At 28.9% G+C, this 26626-nt stretch overlaps 1 protein-coding gene and 1 pseudogene across 1 annotated transcript in view; both read left to right on the top strand.

The window, feature by feature from the left end:
* Window positions 1-26626, top strand: part of LOC145192628 (FAS-associated factor 1-like) — a 92395-nt gene that overhangs the window by 58067 nt on the left and 7702 nt on the right. The window contains exons 12-14 of the mRNA XM_090094845.1: window positions 12564-12625; window positions 17093-17185; window positions 24282-24418. Coding sequence (XP_089950971.1) covers window positions 12564-12625; window positions 17093-17185; window positions 24282-24418 — 292 coding nt within the window. The remainder of the gene's footprint in view (window positions 1-12563; window positions 12626-17092; window positions 17186-24281; window positions 24419-26626) is intronic.
* Window positions 24800-26551, top strand: LOC149894529 (uncharacterized; annotated as a pseudogene).

The raw sequence follows: 26626 nt of genomic DNA, 5'->3' as shown, positions 1-26626 counted from the left end.
AAATTTTTAATAAAACAGCAAATGTTTTAATTTTTTAAAATCTTTATTCAATTTTAAGTAAAATGTTTTTAGAAATATTTATTTCATTTAACAATTTTTTAGATCACTATGATCTGATTTTGGTGTAGATAATGGCCTGATTGAACAGATAGCATCAAATAGTTTTTTCCAAGTTTTCAGTTTGATTTCCAGTAATGCAAAATAACATAAGTTCTTGTTTTATATTCTTAATATGGTATTGGTTATCCCTTAGTTGTGATTCTCTTGATACTGTGTTTTGTGTAACTTTTCCACTTCTTCCATAGTCATTTCTTTTTCTTCAATAGACACAGTTTCACTGTTATTTTCTGTTTCTTATAAATCTTATTAATCACTTGCGTTATTTTGTTTGCCAGATCAAATTCATGTTTTGATGTATTATGTGACGATTCATTCAATGACTTCATTAGATTCATTAAATTCTTATTTGTGTGTTCAGCAATTCTTCTTTGCAAGTTTTCAATTAATGTTTTACATATTTTACTGTCAGCATTACAGAGTTTATTCATAAACTCGATTATTGCATCTGCTGATGACAAAGAAGCATCTTGTCTACTAAGAGATTCTACAGCTAATTTTGTTGGTTTGAGAGCATTAACCAAATCACTTAAAAGGTTGAAATTTACTTCTGCCAGCATATTGATTTTATTTAACTCAAGAAGAGATTCAGTAATATATTCTCAAACTGTTATAAAATGATCAACTATATCAATTAATGAGTTCCATCTAGTTTTTAAGTTTAGTTTGAGCTCTAAAGAATGTCCTTTTCCTTGCCCAAGTTTAATCTTGTCTTGCAAAATATGATCTTCAACTGTTGATTATCTTTAAAAAAAGACAATTTTGTATATGCTTTTGATGTTTTCTTGAATATTTAATATATTTTCAAATTCAACTTTTGACAAACCAATATTGTTAGCTTCATCCTCATCTTCAAAGCAATCTTTTCTATCACTAACAGTATTGTCTTCATTCAATATTGCATTATCATCACCACTGTATAAATCATTTTGTATATGTTCTAATTCAAATATTTATGGTTTTTTTTATAAAGTGTGTCACAAACAGCTAAATGTATACCATGGTTGAAACAGAACTGGTAAATTGCTGTGTTCTCTCTACCATACTTAATAAGGCGGGTCATACTTTTTTTTTTTTTTGGCTATAGCATAAAAAGTTGTTCTATTGGTCCAAAATCTAGGGACCATAAGATTTTTTAAATTTTAACCTCAGTAAGTACTTGCAACTTGTAGTTGAAAATGAGGAAATAATGTGAAAACGTATATCAATTTTATAAAGGCATATTCTTATTAGTGTTCACTACATTTAGTTTATATTACATTCGCTGGTACATGAAATGAGATTAGATAAGTCTAAGTAACCGTAAATTAATCATACATTACCTTAACTCAACCAAAAGTAATCCTAGCATATCGTAAATTTACCCTCATCAAACCCTGTATTACAGTAATATATGTGTTTAACATGTTCTGTTTTATATTTTATATTGTTTAAAAAAAGTGATAATTTATTCTTGCTACAACAGGGTTTATTTCAATCAGTTGTTTATAATTAATCTTTTCTAATTGTTATCTGATATTGTTTGGACAAGTTGGTTTCCATTGTATTGAGTATTAATAAATGGCGTCCGTCAGCACAAGACTTTGGACTAAACACTCAGTCCTGGGCCAGCCTGCAGTTATAAAAAAAAATCAACTTCCTACATCTAGTGATGTTTACAGACTGTATGACTACTACTTAAAGTACAATAAATATGATTGTATGCAGAAGAGAGTGACAGCTGTAGCACATGAAGTTGTAAGTATCTACAACACTGCGAGTATCCCAGTAATTGACACAAAGAGTGTAGTCAATCGTATAAAGAAATTGATTGATAAAGTTAAGGGTCTTGCTAAATATCCCAGTTCTAAGAAGACATCCATCAACTACCAAGACTGTTTGAAATCATTACAAACTGTATTTGATATATGTACTTGTAAATGTTTTGACAGCGGTATACAAGAGAATTGGCAATGCATTTGTCCACTGTCGCATAAAATACCTCCAACAGAATGGTCTTTCTGGTTGGACCAAAAAACTGAAAGGAAAATGTATATAGGTGCTATAGATATAAAAGCTACAGGTAAGTTGCAGAAGAAAGAAATGAGAGCAGTCAAACGTTTAAAATTTGAGCGCAATCAGAAAATAAAACATGAGACAAAAATAAATTATATCTACAACAACATGAGTGATGATGCTGATGATGATGGTGGTGAGGACGTAGAACTTCAACTAAACATGGGTAATGAAGTTCTTGATTGTGAAATTTCCAGTGGTGAATCTGATGATGGTGTTGCAGCACCCAGAAACATGAAACAATATCCGGAGTTGTGCAAAGCTTCGGACAGATGCAAGATTAGTAACAGAGAAGTTTGTCTTGTAGTGAATGCAGTGCTAAAAGATATGAAGCTATTGTCGGCAGAAACTGCAATAGAGCCTGCAAAACTTAGTTGTCAGAGAGGTCTTTGGCGGCAGAAACAAGTTTCTAAGCATGCTGCCAAGATGCAAGAACTAGTTTGTATTGGATTTGATGGGAAGAAAGACTTAACTTTTGTTGAGAAGTCTGGTATACGTAGAAGCATAAAGAAAGAACATTATGTTATTGTATCATTTCCAAACAATAACTACATTGATCATGTAATGCCAGAAACAGGTAAAGCAGCTGACGTTGCAAATGAGATATTATCGATAATTGCAAATACAAATTCAGCAAGTATGCTACAAGCAGTTGTTTGTGACGGTACAGTAACCAATACAGGCAAACGAAATGGTGTGATTCGAAAATTAGAGAAAGGCGTTGCAAGACCACTGCAATGGCTTGTTTGCCTGTTGCATACTAATGAACTACCATTTCGGAAATACATTTCTGCTATTGATGGAGGATGTACAAGAGGTCCTAGTAGTTCAAGTGGTGTAATTATGAGTGCGCTAGACTTTGATCCCAAGGGTTTACCAATATCAAAGTTTAAAGCTATGTTAGGAAAGGTGGCTGAGATTAATGATGAGGTTAAGAACAGTCTAAGTACAGATCAAAATTATCTTCTTAGAGCATGCTTAGCAGTGCAGCAAGGTTATACAAATAGTGATGAAATTAGGTCTTTACAGAACGCAATGCCAGGAAATTTAAACCATGCTAGGTGGCTGACAAAAGCCAACAGAATTTTGAGATTGTATATGTCAAAAGAAGTCTGTTCCCCATCACTATACAAAATTGTACGCTTTATAGTAAATGTTTACGCTCCTTCATGGTTCAATATCAAGAGTCATCCTTCTTGCGCTGATGGTGCAAAGAACTTTTTTTACTTGCTGAAGCAGTGTCATGAGCTTGGAGCAGAAGATTGGAAAATATTAGAGCCTGTGTTGCAGAACAACAACTTCTTTGCCCACTCCGAAAACATTCTTCTTTCTGGTGTTGTATGACAATGATGATTCTGTGCGACATTTCTGTTGTGAAAAAATAATTAAATTGAGAAGTACTTTGTGTAGTTCTTCTGTGCGTGTTTTTGATAAGTCAAGTATCAAGCTAAACGCCAATGCTTTGACTTACGTTGATATGATTGACTGGACTACAGCTAACCTCACACCACCACCGTTGCTAGCAGCTATTGAGAATTAAAAACTTCAACACCGTCAGTTTGACTTCATTTTTGGTAACCCTGTCACTCTCAGGCAGTTGAGCGTGCTATCCAAGATATCTCTGCAGCAAGCTCAACCGTTTTTGGGCATGAATCGCGACATGGAATGATTTTACAGTGTACTGCATCAAGAACAGAACTACCTAGTGTTAGCTGTAAATCAGACTTTTTGTAAATTACGTTTGATTATATTGTTTCATTGAACTAATAATATCTAGAACTTCACCATTTAAGTGAATTTTATGTTTCAACGTCGATAACACCCCCTTATCGTTGACAGGGCAGAAATTAAGGAGGTGCATCTTTTTTTTTACTTTTTTTATAGTAAGCAAAAAATGCTTATACACCCCCAAAAAAATACTTTTTTGCGCTAGCCATGGATATGGCCTTTGTATCATATTAAGTGCTTGATTAATTTCTTATATTTTTAGCTATAAGCCTTTAAAGGGTAAATCTTTGCGGTAAAGTTGCAAGTACAAGACACCTGTTGTTTTAAATGTTTTTGGCCTTTTTACAATAACTAGCACCTAGAGCAACTTTTTAGACCATAGCCAGGTTAGCAACTCTAAAAAAAAAAAGTATGACCCGCCCTAATACTTAATCATCCTAGGAGCATTATCACAAGTTGGCGCAACAATATCTTTCTCAAAAGAAATGCTAAAATTTTCTAAACGAGTTTTATTTCAATCAACTAAGTCAAATGCAGAACTAGATCCAAAAATTTTCACTAATCCAAGATTATATGGTACTTTTTCTTTAGTGTCATATAAATTGATATTAAAATAACTATTCATTCAAATACTTGTCCACTTGCCTAGTGTAATACTGAATTTTCTATTGCTCTTCAGCTTTTCAATTAATATTGTACTTAGTTGAGCCTTTTTTTCTTGATAACTTCTATGAATAATTCCCATGACATCAGATTCATTTTTTGGCAGATGTTTGGTACATTTGCAACTGACTCTCATATAAAATTAGATCATGTAATTGCTTTTATTGAAACTCCATTGACAACAGCTAGTTTAGTCACAATTTCTTGTTGGCTACAACATGTTATGAAATTAAACTTTTTTTTTTTTTTTTTTTTTCACCACTGCAGGCTTGGTCGGGAAAGGCGTGCGATCGCTCTCTAATCTTGACCACGCATACAATATTTAGTTACGACAACTTGTTCACGACTTCATATAGTTTTTGAAATGTTCTCAAAATATCTTCAGAGTCGTGGCCAAGTTGTCGCAAATAAATATTTTATGCGTGGTCAAGATTAGAGTGCGATTGCACGCCTTTCCTGACCAAGCCTGCCACTGGTTCACCATTATCACCATCTTCATAGCTTGACTTACTTAGCATGATTCCATGAATCGTTTCTATGTGGTTTATACTTGCACCAGTAGAGCTATTGCTGTTCAAAATACATTCTGCTATTCCATTAGAAATTTGGTTAAAAAGTTCCCATATTTTTTATGTTTTTTTGGAACTCATCTAGATGGGTTAAAATAAGAGGCTTTAATTTTGAAAGGATAAATTAAAGCTAACTGAAAGAATTATTTACCTTTTTTTTTTTTCGATGTTGATTCACTTCAACAAACAATTCACTTCAAAAATTATTGAAGAAATAAAACAAAAAACTTCAACAAGCAATGCTCTTGATTAATATTTTTTTTGGCAACCAATTTTTTAAAAAAGTTTAATAAGTGTCTGTAATATACAAATGCTGTTTCATAGAAAATCATTATAAGAAGGTAAACTTTGTTCCTATAGGAAGTCATCATGTGTAGTGACATTTTTATGACAAATGACCAATTACCTGTAAATAATTGTATATATATAAAGACATAATTGTTAATATCTAGGTAATATAGTTTATATATAAATTATGTTTAATTACACTAAGTGATGTCAGTGTTTACAAATAATTAAAGGCTATCATTTTTAATGTGAATCAACAATATCATTTATGTTTAATGAATATTGGATTAGAAATTTAAATTTTGAGTACTCAAGAAATTTTTAAATTTTAAAAATTAGTTAGCGGATGTTGGATATATTTAATGGATATCAGGTTTAAATCTAAGAGAAGAAAATGGCAGATTTTCAAATTCAGTTTTTTTGTTTCAGAAACCCTACTTGTTAATAACAGAGTTCAAGATTGATCCACTTTCAGTTTTTTTTGAATACTTAAGTGCATCTTTTGCAAATTGAGTTTTTGTACATACTTTACATTTTTCTTGTTTCATGCTACAACGATTTTTGGAATGTGTTAGCTGTTCACCATCTAATTCTGTAACTACAAATAACATTCATGGGTAAAACGTTATGTATCTTATCAAACAAATAGTTTCTTTAGTCTTTATATGTAATGTGATATTTATTAGAAAAAATGTATGAAAAATGATAGAAATAGCAGTATGTATTAATGATTATCACACACACACACACACATATATATATTATATATTATATACACTGCCGCTCACGGAAGTTAGGACAATGGAGATTTTTTCAAAAAAGCAATATTAGCATGTAATTACGTTATAGAATTTTTGATTTATATTAATAAAAGTTATATTTTTTATACATTTTCAATATAAAATATATTATTAGTCAGTTTTATGTAATAAAAATTTACAAAAACCATTATAATAATTAAATTTTCTTTTCGTCAAAAAAACCACCCTTTGATTTAATAACTGCTTTAACTATTCTCGGCATTCTTTCAATTAATTTTCTAATTGTTTCTTTCTGAATATTAATCCATTCCTGTTCTATAATGTTCCATAAATGAGATTTTGATGTTGGACATACAGTTCTAATTTTTCTATCCAGTTCATCCCAAAGTAACTCAATGGGGTTGAGGTCTGGGCTTTGGGGAGGCCAGGTCATTACACGTAATACATTTTCAGCTTTTTTTGATTCTAAATAATTTCTACATAACAATGCAGTATGTTTAGGGTCATTATCATGCATCAGAATAAAATTATCTCCGATTAATCGAAGTCCCGAAGGGATCGCACTTGTTTCCAGGATATCTCTATAATGTTCTTTTCTCATTATACCATCGATTTTACGCAAATCTCCCACTCCACCCAGAGAGAAACAACCCCAAACTATCACAGAGCCTTCACCATGTTTTACTGTTGGAACCAGACATTGAGTTAGCATTTTTTCTTCAGCAGATCTTCTGACGTAAACTCTTCGCTTATTTCCGAAAACTTCAAATTTTGACTCATCGGTCCAGAGTACTTGTTTCCATTCATCCATCGTCCAATTTTTGTGGAACTGTGCCCAACGGAATCTCTTCTGTCGATTACCTTTTCGTAGATATGGTTTTCGGATAGCAACACGACCATGCAAATTAGCTTTTTGCAACCTTCGTTTGATTGTACTGACAGAAACTTTTTTTTCTCGATCACAGTTGAAAATAGCTGTTATTTGTGGAGCAGTTAACATTCGATTACGTTTACTGATGACTTTTATACGACAGTCATCAGTTTTTGTTGTTATGCGAGAAGGACCTGGACGATTTCTGTCTTCCAAACTTCCAGATTCTCGATATCGACAAATTGTATAGCTAACTGTTGATTTACTAAGATTTAATTTTTCAGCTATTTTTCTAACTGTATAGTCTTCTTGAAGCAAAGTGAGTATTGCTGCCCTTTTTTCTACACTTATTGGCTTACCTTTAGGCATATTTTTTTCAATATTTTGAATTTACACTAAAAAAAATAAATTTAATTACACCTTTTTATATATTTTTAAAACACTAACACAAAATACACAAAATATCTGCATATAAAAACTCAGTAAACAATAGAAATACTAGTTAAATGACAAACTTAAAAGATTTGAATCAATAATGTAAAATACAGGTTCATACGTGAATTTAATATGTTTCTGGGTTCTCTGTTTATTAATTTAAAATTTTTTTACTTTTTTACTGACTTTTACTTGCGTGTACAATTTATGTTATTTTAATGTATTTACATTAAAATAAACTTAATTTAGAACTTTTTTATACAAGTTTTATTTAACTTGATTAATTTTTATATAAACATGAATTTTACTAATATAAGTTAATAATTTTATAACGTTATTACATTTTAATATTGTTCTTTTGAAAAAATATTTTTTGTCCTAACTTCCATGAGCGGCAGTGTATATATATATAAAAGCAATTTTGTTATGTGTTTTTTTATTTTTTTGCATTTACTTCTTTAATAGTTGTAAAGAATGCTGAACTAAACTTTAAAGGGAGTAAAATGTTAGAATTTATAGATAAAGGCTATCAGAAAAAATTTTTTGTAAGAAAAAAGTTATTAATTCTTTATTTATAATTTCTTTATTTTCAAATTTTTTATTTCAGATAATTTGTTAATTACACAACTTTTTGCCCTGATTCCTTGGATCCCTTTTTCAATCTATTCAACTTAAGTAATATTTTTCAATATCAATTGAGTTTTTTATTCCACTTCCATCAATCTATGCAATAATGTCTGTTAAACCAAATCTATATATTTTTGTACATCATATGGTGCATTGTTGACATACTTTTCCAAAATATCAGTTGCTTTGTTCCAGAAATTGTTCCAGAAATTATTTCCAAAAAAGATTGCGACTTCGGTGTTAAAAATTTAGGTTAATTCTCCCATGAAACAGGTGATGTTTTTAAAGTAGCTTTTTCAGCAGTTTGATTAGGTTTCAAAAAACAGTTTTGGGTTGTACTTAGAAAGAAGTTTTATTTAATTTATAAAAGCTGCTTGTTCATAAATTTATTTATCCTCAAGAATCCTCAATGAAGAGAACTAGTATATAAAAAAATATTATATATACTAATATATAAAATATTTTTTAAATGTGTTAATATCTTTGGTTTTTTGGTGTTCTAAAAAAAATTTTTTCATCTTTATTATATTGAAGATCTTAAAATAGGTCTTTATAATACTTAATACAATCTTCAACATATTCATTAGTTTGATCTAGCTCTTTCATAGAATTCTTTAACAATATCACTTTTAGCTTTACAGACATACCAAATAATCAATAAACTTATTTAAACAAGTTATTTTGTCTTCACTGTTCAATTTGGCTATATCTCTATCAAATTGTCTGATTTTTTATTTCGAATTGTTTGATTTTCTATTTCATATATATATATATATATATATATATATATATATATATATATATATATATATATATATATATATATATATATATATATATATATATATGTATGTATGTATATATATATGTAATGGATATGCATTTAATAGATGATATTCATTTGATGTTTAAACAATCAAGATTATCATTTAGTTTTAAAAGATTTAGTAATTCTCTTTAAATGTTTAAATTGACAAGATCTCTTGAACATTCTAATGATATCTTTTTAAAATTAGAATGGTATGTTTAATAATACTTTTCTGTTTTCCTCTATTTCTTACTCTTTTCTAATTGTTGTATAATTAAGTATTTGACACAAATATTTTACATATTTGTGCATTCATAATATCTCCTTTAGAATGAGCCACAATATTATTTTTCTCTTAAATCTTTAGAAATGAATTTTATGTTAAATTTTGTATTTATGTATTCATTGTATTCAATATCTATTTCATCATCAAAGTCTCCATCTAAGTCTTTAGTTAAAGTTTTTTAATCTATAACACTATATGACCATATTTCACTACAGAAGGTTAGATTTTTTAATAATAAAGATTTTTTCATGTTTTATTTATTCATATTTCTAAAAAAAATAATTTCACTATTAACATATATTGAAAACAATCTTTTACAATTAAAATACCATAAAATATCATAATCTATTTTACTATTAAAACAAAAACAATAATAAATATTGCTAACTTCATTATAAAATGTAATTTCATTAATATTAAATTAATAAGCATCAATTTCTATATAAAATAAACTTTCTATTTTCATTAGTATTTTCATTTCTTGCTTTTTTGATGTGTATTTAACTTTTTACTTGATTTTTTGTTACAAATAAATTTTATATATAATTACATAAAATATTTTTTTAGTGTTAACATCTATCATGTTAAATAAAGTCATTTAAATAAACTGTTCAGTCTTCACTGTTTAAATTTGTAAATTTATTTCACATTGTTTTAATTTCTTTCTCATTTTTCAATTATTAGTATCTAATAGATCTGAATTTCCTAATAGATATTTATCTTTTTTATTTCTTATGTTTTTACTCTTAACTTTACTCATTTTCTATTCCTTTCTATATTTAAATGTTGTATAATTCAATTTCTGTTACAAATATATTTTCATACTAGCTGGAACATTTTTTGCAATGCGCCAGATTTTCTAGATATTATATATATAACTTTACTGTATTAATCAGAAATGCAACTGTAGCTATGTAGTTATGTTCACTGTTCAAAGCTATTAAAATTATTAACTCTGTAATCACCTCCTCGCCAGGGGCAAGGAATGGTTGTAGGATCTGGAACCTGGTTCCAGCCATAAGTAGCTTGAACATAGAGTCCAGGGAAGTTCAAGCATGACATTGCTTTCACTTGTAACTGTTGCAGTGGAACCTTTACCGAATTTATCAATAATCCTTTTTATAAGTAAAGAAATTATAAATTTATTTCTATTAATGAATTAAAAATTCCTTCTTCTGGAGTCCTAATAAGTCTAAAAGTTATAACATTACTTACATTAAGATGATATGTGTTATTAAAAATAGTAGGCTTTTTGTTAGTCACATGTCATATTTTATAATTAGCTATGAGTTGAATAACTTTTAATATTTTTATCATCATGTTTCAGGCCCATTCTTAATATTCTACCTGTTGTTAACATTAAATAAAATAAATATGATCCATGTTTTTTGTTCATAAGATTATTTGCACATTGACAGTTTCTTGTTCATTCTTTTATTTACATAAAACTTTGTTATTACTGTTACTATAGATTTATGTTTTACACATTACATGTTACTCCATTCAATGTTACTCCACCATTTGATGAATACTGGTAATTATCTGTAGAATCAATATTTGGAAATAAGTAGTATGTTTCCAACTAATACACATATTTATTTTTGTCTAGCTATATTGATAATTGAATTTATTCCAAAATTGTGTCTTAACATGTGACAACTAAAAATCTGGACAAATTTTGAAAATAAATACTTTCAAGATTTGTCCAGATTTTTAGTTGTCACATGTTAAGACACAACTCTTGTACAGAGTTATCAATTTTATTAATTTAAAAAGTATAATAACAAGAAACTTGTATTTTACAAAATAAAATAAAAATTAATTATCTGTCTATTTAGGCAAACACAATCAACTCTTGTAAAAGAACTCGCCTTAAGCCTATGTACACAATTTTGGTTGATTTTTTTCATTCTATACTCGATTCGATTTCTTAGTTGGCAGAGATTTTCAGCTTGCCACTTATCTGCATACACCAATCTTTTAATTTAGGTCCAAAAATCCTTATTAAGGCACAATTCAAGTACAATAGCAGGGTTTTTGTCTCTAGGTGCATATTCAATATTTTTGCCTTCTAGGTAATCTTGCACTTTGTTTGAATAGTGTACAAAAGCTAGATGAGGCCAGAACACAGTATTGTCATTTTTGTGAACCTCGTTAATGAACTTCTTTAATTTAACCAAATATTTGGAAATGTACTCATTTTTGTTGTCTGCTTGGCCTGAAGGAGTGATGTAGTGCTTTGAGAGTTCTTTCTCAGGCTATCCAAACTAATAACTTTGCCTCATATTTGCTTTTTCTTTTGAGCTTGACCTCATTAGGTGTTACATCAGGATCAGAAGTATAATATCCTGCGTTGCCAGAAAGATCAGTGTTGCTTAAAAGAAAATATGACTCATTGCCAGTGATCACAATTTTTTCCCAAAAAAGTGCAACCAATTTTTGTTACTTAGGATGCACAGCTGCTTTCTGACCCAATGTTTCTTTTTGATGCTTTAGTTTTTTTATGATAATAAATGCTCGTCTTTTCCTTGATAATTTTGGATATATACTGCTGGGAAACATCAAATCTGTAGGCTAAGCTATACTGTGAAACATCATCCTTCTTATCAATTGAAAAATTTTTCTACACGCTTTATCTGTTTCTTAGGCATTTTTCTTGCAGTCGGACTACTTCCAACCTTTCATTTTGGTCCTATACTGTTCTTCTTTCTTTGAAGTCCACTATGGTTGATTTAGGGAAATTTTCCATGCAAAAGTGATAAAGGTTACAATAAAATAAAATAAAATAAAGGTTTTGTCCTCTTTTGGGTTCAAATCCAAAAAATTGTACACTCATTTTCAGAGTGCCAATTGATTATTAAGACATGTGTAATTAACTTCTGAAAAAATAAAGATTGTAGTATATTTTAGAGGATCAAATTTGCAACATAATAGGTAGGATTATAAAATTATAAAACATTATTAGAGATATATTGAAGTGGGCTTTTAGTTGTCACATGTTATTATCAGATAATATTATATGCATACTTTTTTAGATGGTGTACCAATTCAGCATTGCTATGTTTAATCTCCTATAAAATTTAGAGTATTTTAACATCAATTTCCATTTTTGTATAACTTTTTATTTGTTATATCTCTTCACTTGCACCATACCTAACAGTATCATATTAAGTTTGAATAGTTTACCCTATTTTTACTAAATGGATAGCTTGTTTTGTGAGCTGATACTTGATAAAATTTCTACCTTATTTTTTCAATTCACTACATGGTTGAAATGTGTGAGATTGTTTGTCTGCATGTGCACAAATTTTTTAATCATTCCTTTTTTATGTTTTAACTTGTTTAAATTTTTTAGAGAAAACCTCTTTTAATCTATCTTCATCATGATGGAAGCATATTTGCAAATATTTTTTGCAGGTATCCAGTTTAATCTTGTATGTATGTATGTATGTATGTATGTATGTATGTATGTATGTATGTATGTATGTATGTATGTATGTATGTATGTATGTATGTATGTATGTGATTACAAAAAATAGTAGTCATGTTATCAAAATTAACCCTTTTTTAAATGAAAATGTAATACTGATATTGAATTCCAAAGATTAAACATTTTCTAATAATAACTAATTAGTAGAAATTTTTAAACCTTTGCAATTATATTACAATTATTGTTTAAGTATAAAAAAAGTTTAGGCGTAATAAAAGTAGTTTTGATTTTTTTTTTATGTTATTGCAAATAATTAACTTTATAAAAAATTAGTAATAGTAAAATATTATTATTTAATTGCATGCCCCTGGTTTTTTATTACAGCTTTGCACCTATTCAATAAAGAGTAAATCAGATTTTGACAATGTTTTGAAGGAATGTTGTTCCAAGTATTGTGGAAATTTTGGATTTTTTGATTTTTCTCTACTAACTACCTATCTTACTTTTGTCCAAATGTTTTAATGCATTGAGATCAAATTTTTTTGTACAAAACATAACTAATCCTTTTCTCCATTGGTTTTTTACTATGCAATTTTTTTGGTGATTGATATGTAGGCCCATTTTAGCAGAATATCTTACTCTGCATAGGGTAACATGGTGTTTTTAATATTTCAAGATAGACATTTTTATCCATAATCCTGGGTGCCTTTCTTGGGCTTCTGGCAACTGTTTAATTTTTTTAACTGTCTTTTTGCCCTGTAAGAAACACTTAAAATTCAATCTTTTTTAATATGGCAGGAAGTTACAAAAGAATCAGCAACAGCAGCAAGTTTTATTAATCTGTCCGCAGGCTCAGTTGTTTTTCTCTATTGATCACTTGCTTCAGCAATATTTTTTGATTTAAAAGTGTTTCTCACCATTATTGGAAAACTACCTAATGTCTCTTGAATAAAAGCATATATTTTTTCTTGTTTTAATTTTACGAATAGTTTTCTTTTTTCTGCATTAAAATGCTTTGCATGACTCATAATTTATGTTTAAAAAAAAAATTTATTCAATTAATATTTATATTTCATTAGGTTAGCACTGATATTAATCTTACCTTTAAAAAATCTCAAACCAAATAAACAAAAAGCTCATTTAAATAAATTGATAATGAACTGTAGATATGTTATTTTAATGAACAAATCTAAATTTGTTCAAATAAAAAATTAGTAACTTGAATATTGCTACCAATTCTTTTTACTAATATATGATTATTCAGTATTTGTACCCCTGTTATACCTAAAAATTGTTAACTTATTTTTAAGTTTAAACAAAACTGTTATCATAAATAATTATTTTATTTATCACTATTATATTTTGTTCACAACTGTGTAAATATTATGTATATATTAGAGTGGTCCCATTCATAGGGTAGAATTAGAACTATGAATTTTTCTTTCACCAATACACAGTACTGTGAATAAGTTTTAGTCCACTATAAGTTTATAATTATTTTTGATTTTATCGTAAAAGTATAAAGGACTTATGAAGTAAAAAAAATCAGGTCTATAGACACATATATTATAAACAAAAATATCTAGAAATAGTTTGATAAAATATAATACAAAAAGAAAGAACAATTAATACTTCGTATGTCCGCCTTTTGCGTTGATCACAGAAGCGAATCTCCTGGGAATTGATTCATATAAATTTGTAATGAAATTTTGTGGAATATTGGCCCACTCTCTTTTTAATATTCGAAAACATTTTTCTACATTTTTGGGGTTGCATTCAGCCTTTTTTTTATCCAAATAATCCCAAACATGTTCAATAATGTTCAAATCTGGACTTTGAGGAGGCCAGTTCATTACTTCGAGAACTCCCTCCTCACACATCTCCTGTAAACATTTTTGGCCACTCGGGAACAATGTTTGGGATCATTGTCTTGCTGTAGAATGAAATTATTACCAATTAGTCTCCAGATGGTATTGCATGGTGTCTCATTCCAGATGGTATTGCATGATGTCTTAAAATTTTTTTATACTGTTCTCCTGTCAGTTTGCCATCAATTCTGATTAAATCACCTACTCCAGATGATGAAATACAACCCCAAACTAAAACAGAACCTCCCCCATGCTTGATTGTTGGATGTAGACAATCTGGGCGATAAGCCTCTCCTACCCTTCTTCTTACATACTGTCGTCTTCTGCTACCGAACAATTCAAATTTTGATTTATCTGTGTATAGTACATGGTTTAACATTCCTTGCGTCCAATTATTACGCTGTTTTGCATATTAAAGTCTTTTTTCTTCATTGCCACGACGTAGTAAAGACTTTCGAACTGCAACACACCCTCTTAACCCAGCTTTTAGCAAATGTCATCGAATGCAAGATGAGGAAACATTTGTTGCAGCCTGAACATTTGTTGTAGCCTGAACATTTGTTGTAGCCTGAATGTCTTGGGCTAGTTCACTGGAGGTTTTTTTCCGATTTCGCAGAGACACATTTTTTAAATACTTTGTGTCATGTTTTGTAAGCTTTGGAGGTCCTCCACTTCGAACTTTATCCTCAAGAGATCCAGTGTTTTTAAATTTTTTTATAATTTCTCTAATGGCTATCCTTGAATGTTTTGTTTTTTGGACAAATTATCGTTGAGAATAACCTTCTTCATGAAGCACGATAATTTTTTTATGTTCCAGTAGTGGAATTTTACCCATTTTATTACTTAAATAACAATAAAAATAATAATACAAAAGAAAGAAAAGAAGAAAAAAAACAAATTAGAAGATGTTTTGCTCTTAAAAAAACAAAAAATAATATTAAATACACATCATCTATGAAATATCTTTGTAAACTGTACCATCATCTAATATGAAGCCTTCACAGCAATAAATAAACAAAAATGCAAGAGCAAGCTAAAAACAAACGAGCTGATACGAATTGGGTTTAGATCAGCATACAATAAAAATGAACATGTTAGATATATAAATACAAAAATCTATGTAAAATTTTGATAAATATTGCTTTTGTTTGTTAAAATAGTGTTTAGTATTGTTTGAAGTTAGAGATTATTTTATATAAAAAAATAATCGGAAGCTATTATTCAAAATCTGTTAAAAAAAATACGAGTTTTAATAAGTGGGCTAAAACTTATTCACAGTACTGTATATGTTGTGCCACTTGTTGTTTGTTTCACTTCATGGAGATAAATAGATGAGACTTAAGGAATTTGTTTGAGGATTACTTGCATACTGTATAATGTGAAGCAGTAGTCCTGATAGGCAGCATTCCATATCTTTTACTTATTTTCTGACAAAAGTTTAATTATGTTTACAACACAGTACTGAAAGTTGTTAATAACTGTAATTTAACAAGTGTGTCTCCTCATGACTTCCATACACATTTAGTATTGGATTTGAAGTTTATTTACAACAGAAGCTCTGAGGAGCGATTCAGTTTGCTCCAGTCTTTGTCAGTCTTGCCTGATAAAGTTTTTGCAAAGGTTGCCACCACAGTATTTGGTTTGCATTCTAATTTGAGAAAGTTTTAGTAGAGGAGAAAAAGCTGAAAATTTTGGCACTCAAATAGAAAAATGTTTCATATGAGCTCCATAAATGCATCATGCTGGTCCAAGAAAGACAAATCATTACACAATTTTGTCATAAAAACAACTCAATGGTTTTTGTCCTGGCATGTTTAATATGTCCTGCCTTTGGAGTGAAGAACTGCCTCTAATGGTTTTCAATAACCTGCAGAAGGAACTGATTTTGTTCTTGATTGCAATGCTGCACTCAGTAAAGTAATTGACAACCTTGACATATTGACAACTTGTTGATTAAAATTTTTTTATTTGAATATTTTTTTTTTTTTTTTTTTTTTTTTAAGTGCCTGAAAATCTTTTTTTTTTAAAAAAAGTTTTTAAGTTTTAGGATTTTCACTGAAATATTGTTTTTAAAATGTTTGATACTGATAAAATGTTTCTAAAATACATAGACTCAAAAAGCTTCATAATAATTGGTTTAATGTAGCAATTAACATCTCTTACTTTTCAAATACAAGAATGGGAAGAATCCATTTTTAGACAGTAAAGATTAGGAGTCCTTGAAAGTCTACACTTCTTGAAGAGGAAAAATTGCCAAGAAGTGATTATTCTAAACCAGCTGCTTCTTCTATAATAAAAAGAAATTTATTCAGGAAATACATACATACATACATACATACATACATACATACATACATACATACATACATACATACATACATACATACATACATACATACATACATACATACATACATACATACATACATACATACATGCATGCATGCATGCATACATACATACATACATATATTTTAATTTGTTGAAGGTATTAAAATTTTTATAAGGAGTTTCACAATTTATAAAGTATTTATACAGTAGGTTTGTAGACATGTAATCATATTATGTATTTTTTTTTAATTTTAGTCAAATGTTGTGTTCAAAGGAATTTGTATCATTTGTTAATGAAAATTTTGTTTTCTGGGGATGGGATATGACATATGAAAGTAACAAGATAAGGTAAATAGGATATTTTCCATATTTTGTTAAAACTTGTGAATTTGAAAAAATTGAAAAAAAAGTTTAAGAAAGTCTTTTTTTTGTTTTTCTGCCTCACAATTGTTGGCTGTCTCACAGGCATCTTGTGGCAAAACAGATGTCAAAGTTTGCTTCATAGATTTTTGAGATCTTTTAATCTAATATTATTTTTTACTCAACTCAATATTGGCTAATTGTCCACAGAAAACTGAGCAGAATTTTCTGTTTGAGCATGTTTAAAAATTTAGAATTTAGTAAGCAAGCAAGATAGGTGCTTGAAATTTTATACACATAAATGCGTATCCTAAATTTTTACAACAGTTTAGATTGAATAACTGTTGTCAGAACAAGATAATAGACATTGTATCTAGACTTTGTTATCCAGTCTTTTTTTTAATAGTTAGAGCAAGATAATAGACATTGTATCCAGACTTTGTTATCCAATCAACGAAAATAAATAACAAAGTAGCAATAAGTAAATTTTTATCCTACAAATATCGAAATTTTATCAATCAGGAAACATTACTACAATCAAAATAGTTAATTTAAATTGTTAAATTTTCAATATTTATGTTATATAAAGTAAGAATTACCTTATCAACAAAGTTAACAAATCAGGCTTACTCTAAATAGCAGGCTGCTGGCTAGGGGAAAAGGGGGAACATTGGTACACAGGCAAATTTTCAGCCATTTTGAATCAGTTTCATCTTTTGAGTGCAGATACCAATTATTGCTTACAATCACTTCTTCCACAGAACATGTAGTTAGGTTTTAAGTGTTACCTGTAAATTTACCTTTTCTTTATTTTGCCACTATGTTGAAGCATTGGTAACAAACTTTTAATACCTGCTCTGTGTATTACATGAATATTTGTTACAGCCATGTTAAGATTAATTTTTTTTTTTTTTTAATGCGGTTCTTATTCTCAAATGGTTTGCTAATGCATCTATGTAATTCAAATACAATTGTTTAAATATTAGTTATTTAAATAAATTATTTACATATTTTTATGTCACTATGAATAGTTTGAGTCTTGGCATTAAAATTGAGAAATCTTGGTCAGATAATCAACTTGCTGGAGTGGGCTGGATGGAAAGGATTCATGAGAATGCATCTATCACTTAGTTTACACAAATAAAAGTCTTTCATGGGTAACAAGCTTCAATCAGGTCAATATATCCAAATTTTTTGTAAATTATGAAATAGAATTGCAGAAACATAAAATTCCACACAACTGCATTTTTAATACAGATAATAAAGCAGGATCAACTGTAATGCAAACTCCTCGTTTTGTTACTCCTAAGAGAATGAGGCAGACAGGACAAGGTGTATCTGCAGAACTAGTTGAATTTATCACAATCCCACCAGTTTTTATATTTCCTCAAGTTCATTTAAAAAAAGAATTTTTAAACAGTGCACCAGTGGGTAGCATAAGGATTAGCAAACCATTCTGGTTGGATGAATAGAGTTTACTTCATTGAAGTTTTGAAGTAAATAAATAAAGCTTCAGAATCACATCAACTACAAACTCTTGATGAAGGATTATATGAGCCATTTAAAGGGAAATTGAAAATTTTTTTTAACAATTGGATAAGTGTAATCCTGGTAAAACTAAAACCTTTTACAACCTTTTATTACAACAATTTTAACTAACATTTAATCTGCTTTAATTATTACATCAGCATTTAACTACACTGGGAACTGCCCATTCTGTAGGTCAGTATATTTTTTGAAAATGATTTTGAGTCTGCATGTTACAGATCATTCTCATCCAAAAACAATATCTATGCGATATCTTTTACAATTGATGGAGGAGTAATGCTTCTCCTGGTGCACATGATAATACAGGAATATCAAAAAATTCATTAACTCTAGAAATGTCCATATCCCAAAGCTGCAAGGCAAAAGAAAAATAGTAAGGGATGAAAAATAGGAAAGTGCTAAAGTACTAAAACACTTACAAACATTCTAAGAAGAAAAAAAAGACTTGAAGAGGAAAAATTGAAAAGGCTCTTGAAGCAAAAACCTTGTGTGTAAACTCAATCAAAATAAAAAAAAAAATGGTTTAACAGTTTTTCAAAAATTCAACATTGATTATTTAATGAACTATGTAAAAAAATTACTTGTATGTGTTTTTTCTTTTTAATGTTTTCTAGATATGTTTATAAATAATTTTTTTGGTTTTAAGTTGTTTTTATTTTTCATTCAAATTGAACTCTTTTTTTGATGAAATTTCTTATTGCATTAATGTGAACACATTGTTTACCAATGCTCCTATTAATATCTACCAATTTAAGGGAGCATTGGTAAAAAAAAACTATGTTTAGAAAGTATTAATATGTCGCTAATATGTTTGAAAAATTGCAAAAATATTTGTTTCCAATTTTTTTTGAAATTCTTTCTGTTTTTTAATTTCTTGAAAGTTCTGAAAGTTTTAGTCTCTTCCAAGAGCAGGCTTTATACTGTTTTGTGATACTTTGAGGTGCTGTCTTCGTTTTTTAATTATTTCAGATACCTACCCATACTTTCCTAATAAATGTTTAGCAGATGAGCTGTTTAAAATGGCTTGTTTGTTCTAATCAGCTGTAAGTTCCTTAAACACAAACTAAAGAATAGTTTGAAAATTAAGTAGAGGAATTTAAAGGCTGTTGATATAAGATGAGCTTTTTACATTACTTCTGAAAATTAATCTTGTTCAGGTTATACTTTCTGATTCATGTTTAAACATTTTCCAATTTGACAAAAGCATCTTTACACTTGCTAACTATGCTGACAGGCTTTGCTAGTAGTGAAAGTTTTGCTGTTTTTTATTTACCTCTAAGAACTAAGGTAAACTTTGAACATTCTGATCATGTTTCACAATTCCTAGACCTGACAAATTTCAACCTTTCTGCAGATTTCTGGATACAGTTTACAACTGTATCAAAAATAATTCTTTATTTTTTTGCATGATGAATACTTGAATTTTTTGTCTGAAATTTTATTCTGTAACTTTTAACAAGCATAGTGGTATAAGTTATGATATATACCCTGTTTTCAAGTATTATTGTCCAACTATATTTTGATTCAAAATAAGGTTTCTACAAAAAAATTTTATCATAAGTTTTTGACTTTTTAATGCTTTTTTTTTTTTTTCTTTAAGAAAAAACTACCATTTATGTATATATATTTTTTAAACCATTTTTCATTTAAAGTTACTCAATAAAAATTAGAATTTGAAAATTTTTTAAAAAGTTCTAATTTGTTTGAATACTTTTTCATAAAGAGGGACCAGTTGTTTTATTGTAGTTTTACTTGTGAATATTTAAATATTTGTATTATCAAAGAGATTTTCTAAGTAATTCCAATTTAATCTGTTTTTTTCAAACATTAATGTCTCAGGAAACACAGCTTACCAGTTGATATGTGAAAATGAGTTAACCTGTACTTTTTCGGAAAAATGCAGAAAAATTGTATTCTGCTTCATCTAGAGTAGGTGGGATTTTGAGATGTGTATTATAGTCTTTTTAAAGGAAATCAGAGTATTTCATTTATAAACTTTTTCTAATATCTGTTTAGTAAAGATTGTTTTCATGAAGCTTGCAGTTCTTCTTTTTTTTTTAACCACCCCTTTTTTAAAAATAGATTAGAAAGTCATGTAATTTAATTCTTTGTCATGATTTAGAAATCATTTTGGTAATTTATTTCCGATTTCTGAAATCTTCTCTTCATTTTCAGTCTCCAAAAGGAGGATTTCTTTTAGAATTTACAATTCATAAACTTTGAATCCTAACTTTTACAAGTCTGTTATTACAAGTCTATTTTTAAGTCTGCACATGAAGTCAGAGTATTGAAAGAGAATATATAAAGACTAGGGGTGTACCGGAATGGGTTTTTTCAATTCTGGCTGGAACCATATTTGCTGGAATTATTAATATAATTCTGGCCAGATTATTGGCTAGAACGAGAACTATATTTATGTTATTTTTTACATCCAAGATTAAAGTGGAATTATACTCATCTTAGCTATATAATATATATTTAACCTATTTTTGATGAAATTAATTGATTAATATATATTCAACTCCTTTCAGCTATATAATATATATTTAACCTATTTCATAAATTTTATTCTTACTTTATTTAAGTAATGTTGTTTTTATTATTTTTTATTTTGTGTGTTGTAAATTTTTAACTGCATAATTTTTTTAACTGCATTATTATTTATATTTAAAATTAATTCTATATTTTTTATTTTTTATTTAGATTAAAATATAATTTTTTACTGTATTTGTACTAAAGTCATCCTATAGTTTTTATCTATTTAAATTAAATTAACATTTGAACATCTAAAAATGTCTTCATTTTCTTCATTTGTTTGGAGATATTTTAAAACAAATGATGTCACAAATACATTAGCAGAATGTAAGTTATGCCTTGAAAATGTTAAACGTGGTAGCACCCCAAAAATTTTTACCACGATACCACTCCATATGCATTTAAAAAAATATCATATGGATACATATGATGAGGCTAAACAAGAAGAACAGAAAAGGGGAAAAAAAATCAAAAGCTGAGACACCACTAGAGAGAAAATTGGAAGCAGTTAAGTCGCAGACACAAACTAGCATAGATAATTTTGTTCCTAAAAAAATTTGGAATGTAATGGACTCTCGCTCCTCCAAAGTTAATCAAAGAATAATGAATTTCATTGCGATGGACAATCAACCTTTTTCTGTAGTTTAAGATCAGGGGTTCATTAAATTGATTGCTTACTTGCAACCACAATACCTAATTCTAAGTAGAAAGTTTTTTAAGGAAACAATGCTACCAGTATCATACGAAAAATTAAAAACCGTAAAATTTAATGACATTTCTGCAGCTGATCATATTTCAGTTACAACAGATATTTGGACAAATACCCATAGTAATGATGCATTTATATCATTAACTGAGCATTGGATCACAGATAATTTTATTAGAAAAGATTGTGTTCTACACTGTAAGCATTTTCTAGGGTCCCACACTGGAATAAATATTTCAAATTTATTTGATGCGATGCTAATTGATTGGGATATTTCCATAAAGAAAATACATATAGTCCTTCAAGACAGTGCTTATAACATGCAACTTGGAATTGTCTTGACAGAGTCCTCAGGAATCTCATGTTTTATTCATCAACTGCAGCTAGTTATCAAAGACTCCCTTTTTGATTAGGTTGCAGTATATGGCATGATAAAGAAATGCAGAAGCATCTGCACTCATTTTAACCATTCAAGTTTGGCTTACACCAAATTAAAGGAAATACAGAAAGAAATAGATTCCAAAATTTCAAAACCTTTATTACCGATCCAAGATGTTCCAACAAGGTGGAATAGTATATATTAATGTTGGATCGAATTGAGACTCTCAAAAGATCTATACAACTTTACACAGCAGACCACCCTCATTTGATAAATTTAACATTAAGTTCAAGTGAATGGGAGTTATTTGAAATTGTATTGGGACTTTTACAACCATTTTTTATGTTTGCTGATACAGTCAGTAAATCAAAATCAATGTTGTCATCAGTAATTAGCCATATTCGTGCACTATATAATTTTCTTGGAAGCCTTGCAGATGATTCTAGAGTCCAATCAATGAAGAAGATGCTAAGAGAGTTTATTGAAAAAAGATTCATGAGTAATGTTTCATTAAAAGGTCACTTTAATGTACTAATGAGTAAAGTACATGTTTTGTCCACAGCTGTTGATCCAAGGTATAAGCTATCACTTTTCCTTGATGAGCAAAAAAATTTGGTTAAGTTTGGCTTTTGTCCGAGATAAAGGATCAAATAAATTCACAAAAAGAAACTAATATGGATAATATGTTGGAAATAGATTCATCTTCGTCTGATAGTTCTAATTCCTCAACAACCAATAAAGGTTGTCAGCCATCTACATCAGCTTTATATGCATCAAATTTAAGAAAGACTATTACAAATTGTTTTCTTAATTGTTATGAGATAGAAGAAGAAAGAAAAAGTAACCCTAAAAAAAAAAAAACAAAGAAAAAGTATAGGAATAACAGATGAAGAGATAAAAAAGAAATAGATTGTTTTATGGCTGGGAAAGGAATAGGTAAATTAGAAAATGAAGAAGCAGTGTTAAAATGGTGGAGCGATAATAAGGATTACTATCCTCATATATGCTGTATAGCAAGAAAACTTTTATCAGCCCCCTGCTTCATCTGTTTATTCAGAGAGACTGTTCTCAGAGGCAGGTAACATTTTTGAGGAAAAAAGAGCTAGTTTGTTGTCAAAAACTGGAGAGAAGCTCTTATTTTTGCACCACAATATTACTAAATTTCCAGAAATTCTTACTTGATTATTTTTAAATCTTAATTGATTATTGCAAATAAAATTTCATTGTGTTCACTTATAAATTTGTATTTTTTACCTAGGTTTAGCTACTGTTTTTTATTTCCCTGTAGGACAAATAATTTTTGATTTAATTTACACTGTCTGTGTCACATGTATTAAAAAATAAAGTTGAAAAATAAATTTAAAAATGAATTTAAAAAATATATTCCGGCTTTAATTATTATAATTCCAGCCAGAACCGGAATGAACTGAATATTACAAAATCCAGCCAGAACCGGAATGAACTGAATATTACAAAATCCAGCCAGAGTTCCAGTACACCCCTAATCAAGACGCTATTCTCAACACATACTCCACATCAGTTGAAATACGCATCAGATTTTGCTCTTTAAAATAAAAGTATCTGGAAGATTAAAAATTTTATAAAGAAAGGTTTTAGTAATTAAATCTTTCAGTAGATTATTATTTGTAGAAATGATTAAAAGCAAACTTTGCTATAATTGGATAGAATATAAAATATAGTTTATACAAAATAAAGATATTTCATTAAACTGACTTAAAGAGATTGTAAGAAACTGAAATAAGCCATTTAGTTAAGGCATTTATTTTGTAAAACAATAACAAAAAGTCTTATTAGAAAGCTTTATTTAATCTATTTGCTCTATGCAAACACTATGAAAGACAATTTTTTTTAATATATCACATGATAATGATTATTTGCTTTGTACACTTTTTCAGGTTTGTAAATATGCTGGTACAACATTTTGGTAATTTGTCTGTTCCTATGGTGACAAAATATGATGATAGTGACTACCCTTTACTTGTAGTTGTCTCAAAATCAAAGTCTGCTGCTGAAATTTGCTTGGTATTACAAGGTAAGTTTATTGGTTATGAAATTTTTTATTTTTTTGGAAATTGTATTAGTAGTATCATCAAATGATTCTTGCAATGCTGATGAAATTTTCTAATTAAGCAGAGAAAGGCAGGGCAAAGTGACTCACATATCTGACAGCAAAAAAAAGTACAAAAGCATAAAATAATTTTGATTGACTTAAATTGATTTAATGAACTTTTTGATATTCCTGGTAATGTATTGGCATATGCATCAGATTGTAATGCTTCTCCTCCATTTGTTGTAACAGCTATAGCAGGAGACTTCTCCAACCATTGATGTAACAGCTATACCAGGAGAACCAAAATTTCAATAAACTCTAGGTACAAGTAGAATTCCCTTAAAAACTACGCAAATTTTCAAAATGGAGTACATCTGTTACAGGTCAACTATTTGAAGTTTTTTTTGTGTGATTTGAAAATACCTATTTTAGGGCTTTTCTTCCCTGGAAGTCATTATCCTTGTTTTGCCATAATTAGTGAGAATTAGCAGAGTAAATTTTCTGATTTTTTCAAAGATTTCCTCTTAATAACTACAAGGAACATAGTTGTATTTATATGTATGAAAAATTTCTGAAAGTTCTAAATATTTTTCTTATTATATCAGAAATCAGCGTAGTATGATATATAAGGAGGATTGCTAACTAAGTCTAACCAAAAATAGCATTTTAGCTAGTAAAGTCCCTTAAAAACTACACAATTTCCCACTTAAATACAATATTATATTAGGTAAAATATGCCTCCACAAGCTTACTTAGAATAGCCAGGAATGGAGAGAATGTTTATACTGATCTTTTTTTAACTAAAAAACAGTAAAATGGCTATAACTGGCACCTTTCTGTTCATTCTGTGCTCATAATCTCTAATCAAGTATGTATATTTTTTTTTTTTAGTGTTTAAATAAAATTATAGTATGGGAAAACTGCAGTTTAATTTTAAGATTTCTGTTGGTAGAAAAATAAGTAGAATAAAAACAAAGCCAGAAACTCAAGCTGAAGCAACGGTTTACAGAAAGGACATAAGAGCTAAAGAAAATCAAATATCAGAGGCAGTAGATTAGTGCACAGAAAATAATAAACAAGGACACACTGTATTAAAAGCAGGAAAGTTTCCTTTAATTAAAGATTGTGGTACAATAGACAGAAGATTAGATGGCAAAGATAAGAATGTAAAAAAGGAACATTTGAGAGTGTTACATCCAGATGAAGAGAAGGAAATAGATTGTTTATCAGAAACAAACAGCTACTAGACCAAGCACCAAATCAACAACTCCATCGATATTATAATAACATGCAAGATAAGCTCTTTTCCTCTTTCCAGACAATAAATCGTGAAAGGTTCATGAATATCCTAGGAACAACGTGGAACAATTTGACATCCGCTGCCAATAACATAGCAGCTGCTAAGAGAGTTGGTTAAAGTAAGAATGATCTTAATGTTGATGATATACAACAGGATAAATTTGAACAAGCAGCTCTCCTTATTGAAAACACTGATGATGTTTCTCTACAATCTTCTACTCCTAAGAAAATAAGAAGTGTAACCTCAAAAGACAGACCCTTGGCAACAACTCCAAGATCACAATCCGAATGTATGAAATGTCACAATCATTCATTGAAGAATCATATGAGAAAAACCTCAATTTAGAAGAAGTGCCTGATTTATTTTCAGTAAACCGAGTTAAACCCAAGGAGGTTAATCAAACAAAAATAACAAGGGTCACTAATGTGCATGGATCTAAGGAGGCTCAAGATGTGCTTTCAAAAGTAGTTTCTCTCAAAGGAGAAAAACAGAAAAAAAATTGTGATTCAGAGGAGAAAAAGAAACACAAGCTCCAAGAAAAAGAACTGTTTTATCATTGCAAACTGCAATGTTCTTGTGTAGAAGAATTTCTTGCAAAATCTTTAAAAGAGTGTTTGTAATATCATTCCACCTTAAATCTGTACGTACTAAAATGACTTGTCGCATTGATAACAAAAAGCCAACAATGATTCTTCCTGCATCAGCAACATCATCCTCTAATTCTTTAAAAAAAAACACTCTATTTTGGTTCTGATTCAAATATTTTAAATCTTAATGACTCAGAGATGTTTTTTTAGATGAAATGTTTGTTTTTTGCATGTCTCTTTTTCAGAATTTTTTATGGTATTCATATTTTTTTGTCATTTTATGTTATTCAAAAAACATTTATT

The sequence above is a fragment of the Hydra viridissima genome, unplaced genomic scaffold, assembly GCF_058129835.1.
Source record: "Hydra viridissima isolate aposymbiotic clone 2 unplaced genomic scaffold, HvirCarnegie_v1 scaffold_1, whole genome shotgun sequence".
In the NCBI taxonomy this organism is placed as follows: Eukaryota; Metazoa; Cnidaria; class Hydrozoa; order Anthoathecata; family Hydridae; genus Hydra; species Hydra viridissima.
Note: the sequence above shows the minus strand (reverse complement) of the source record. Positions and strands in the feature narration are given on the sequence as shown.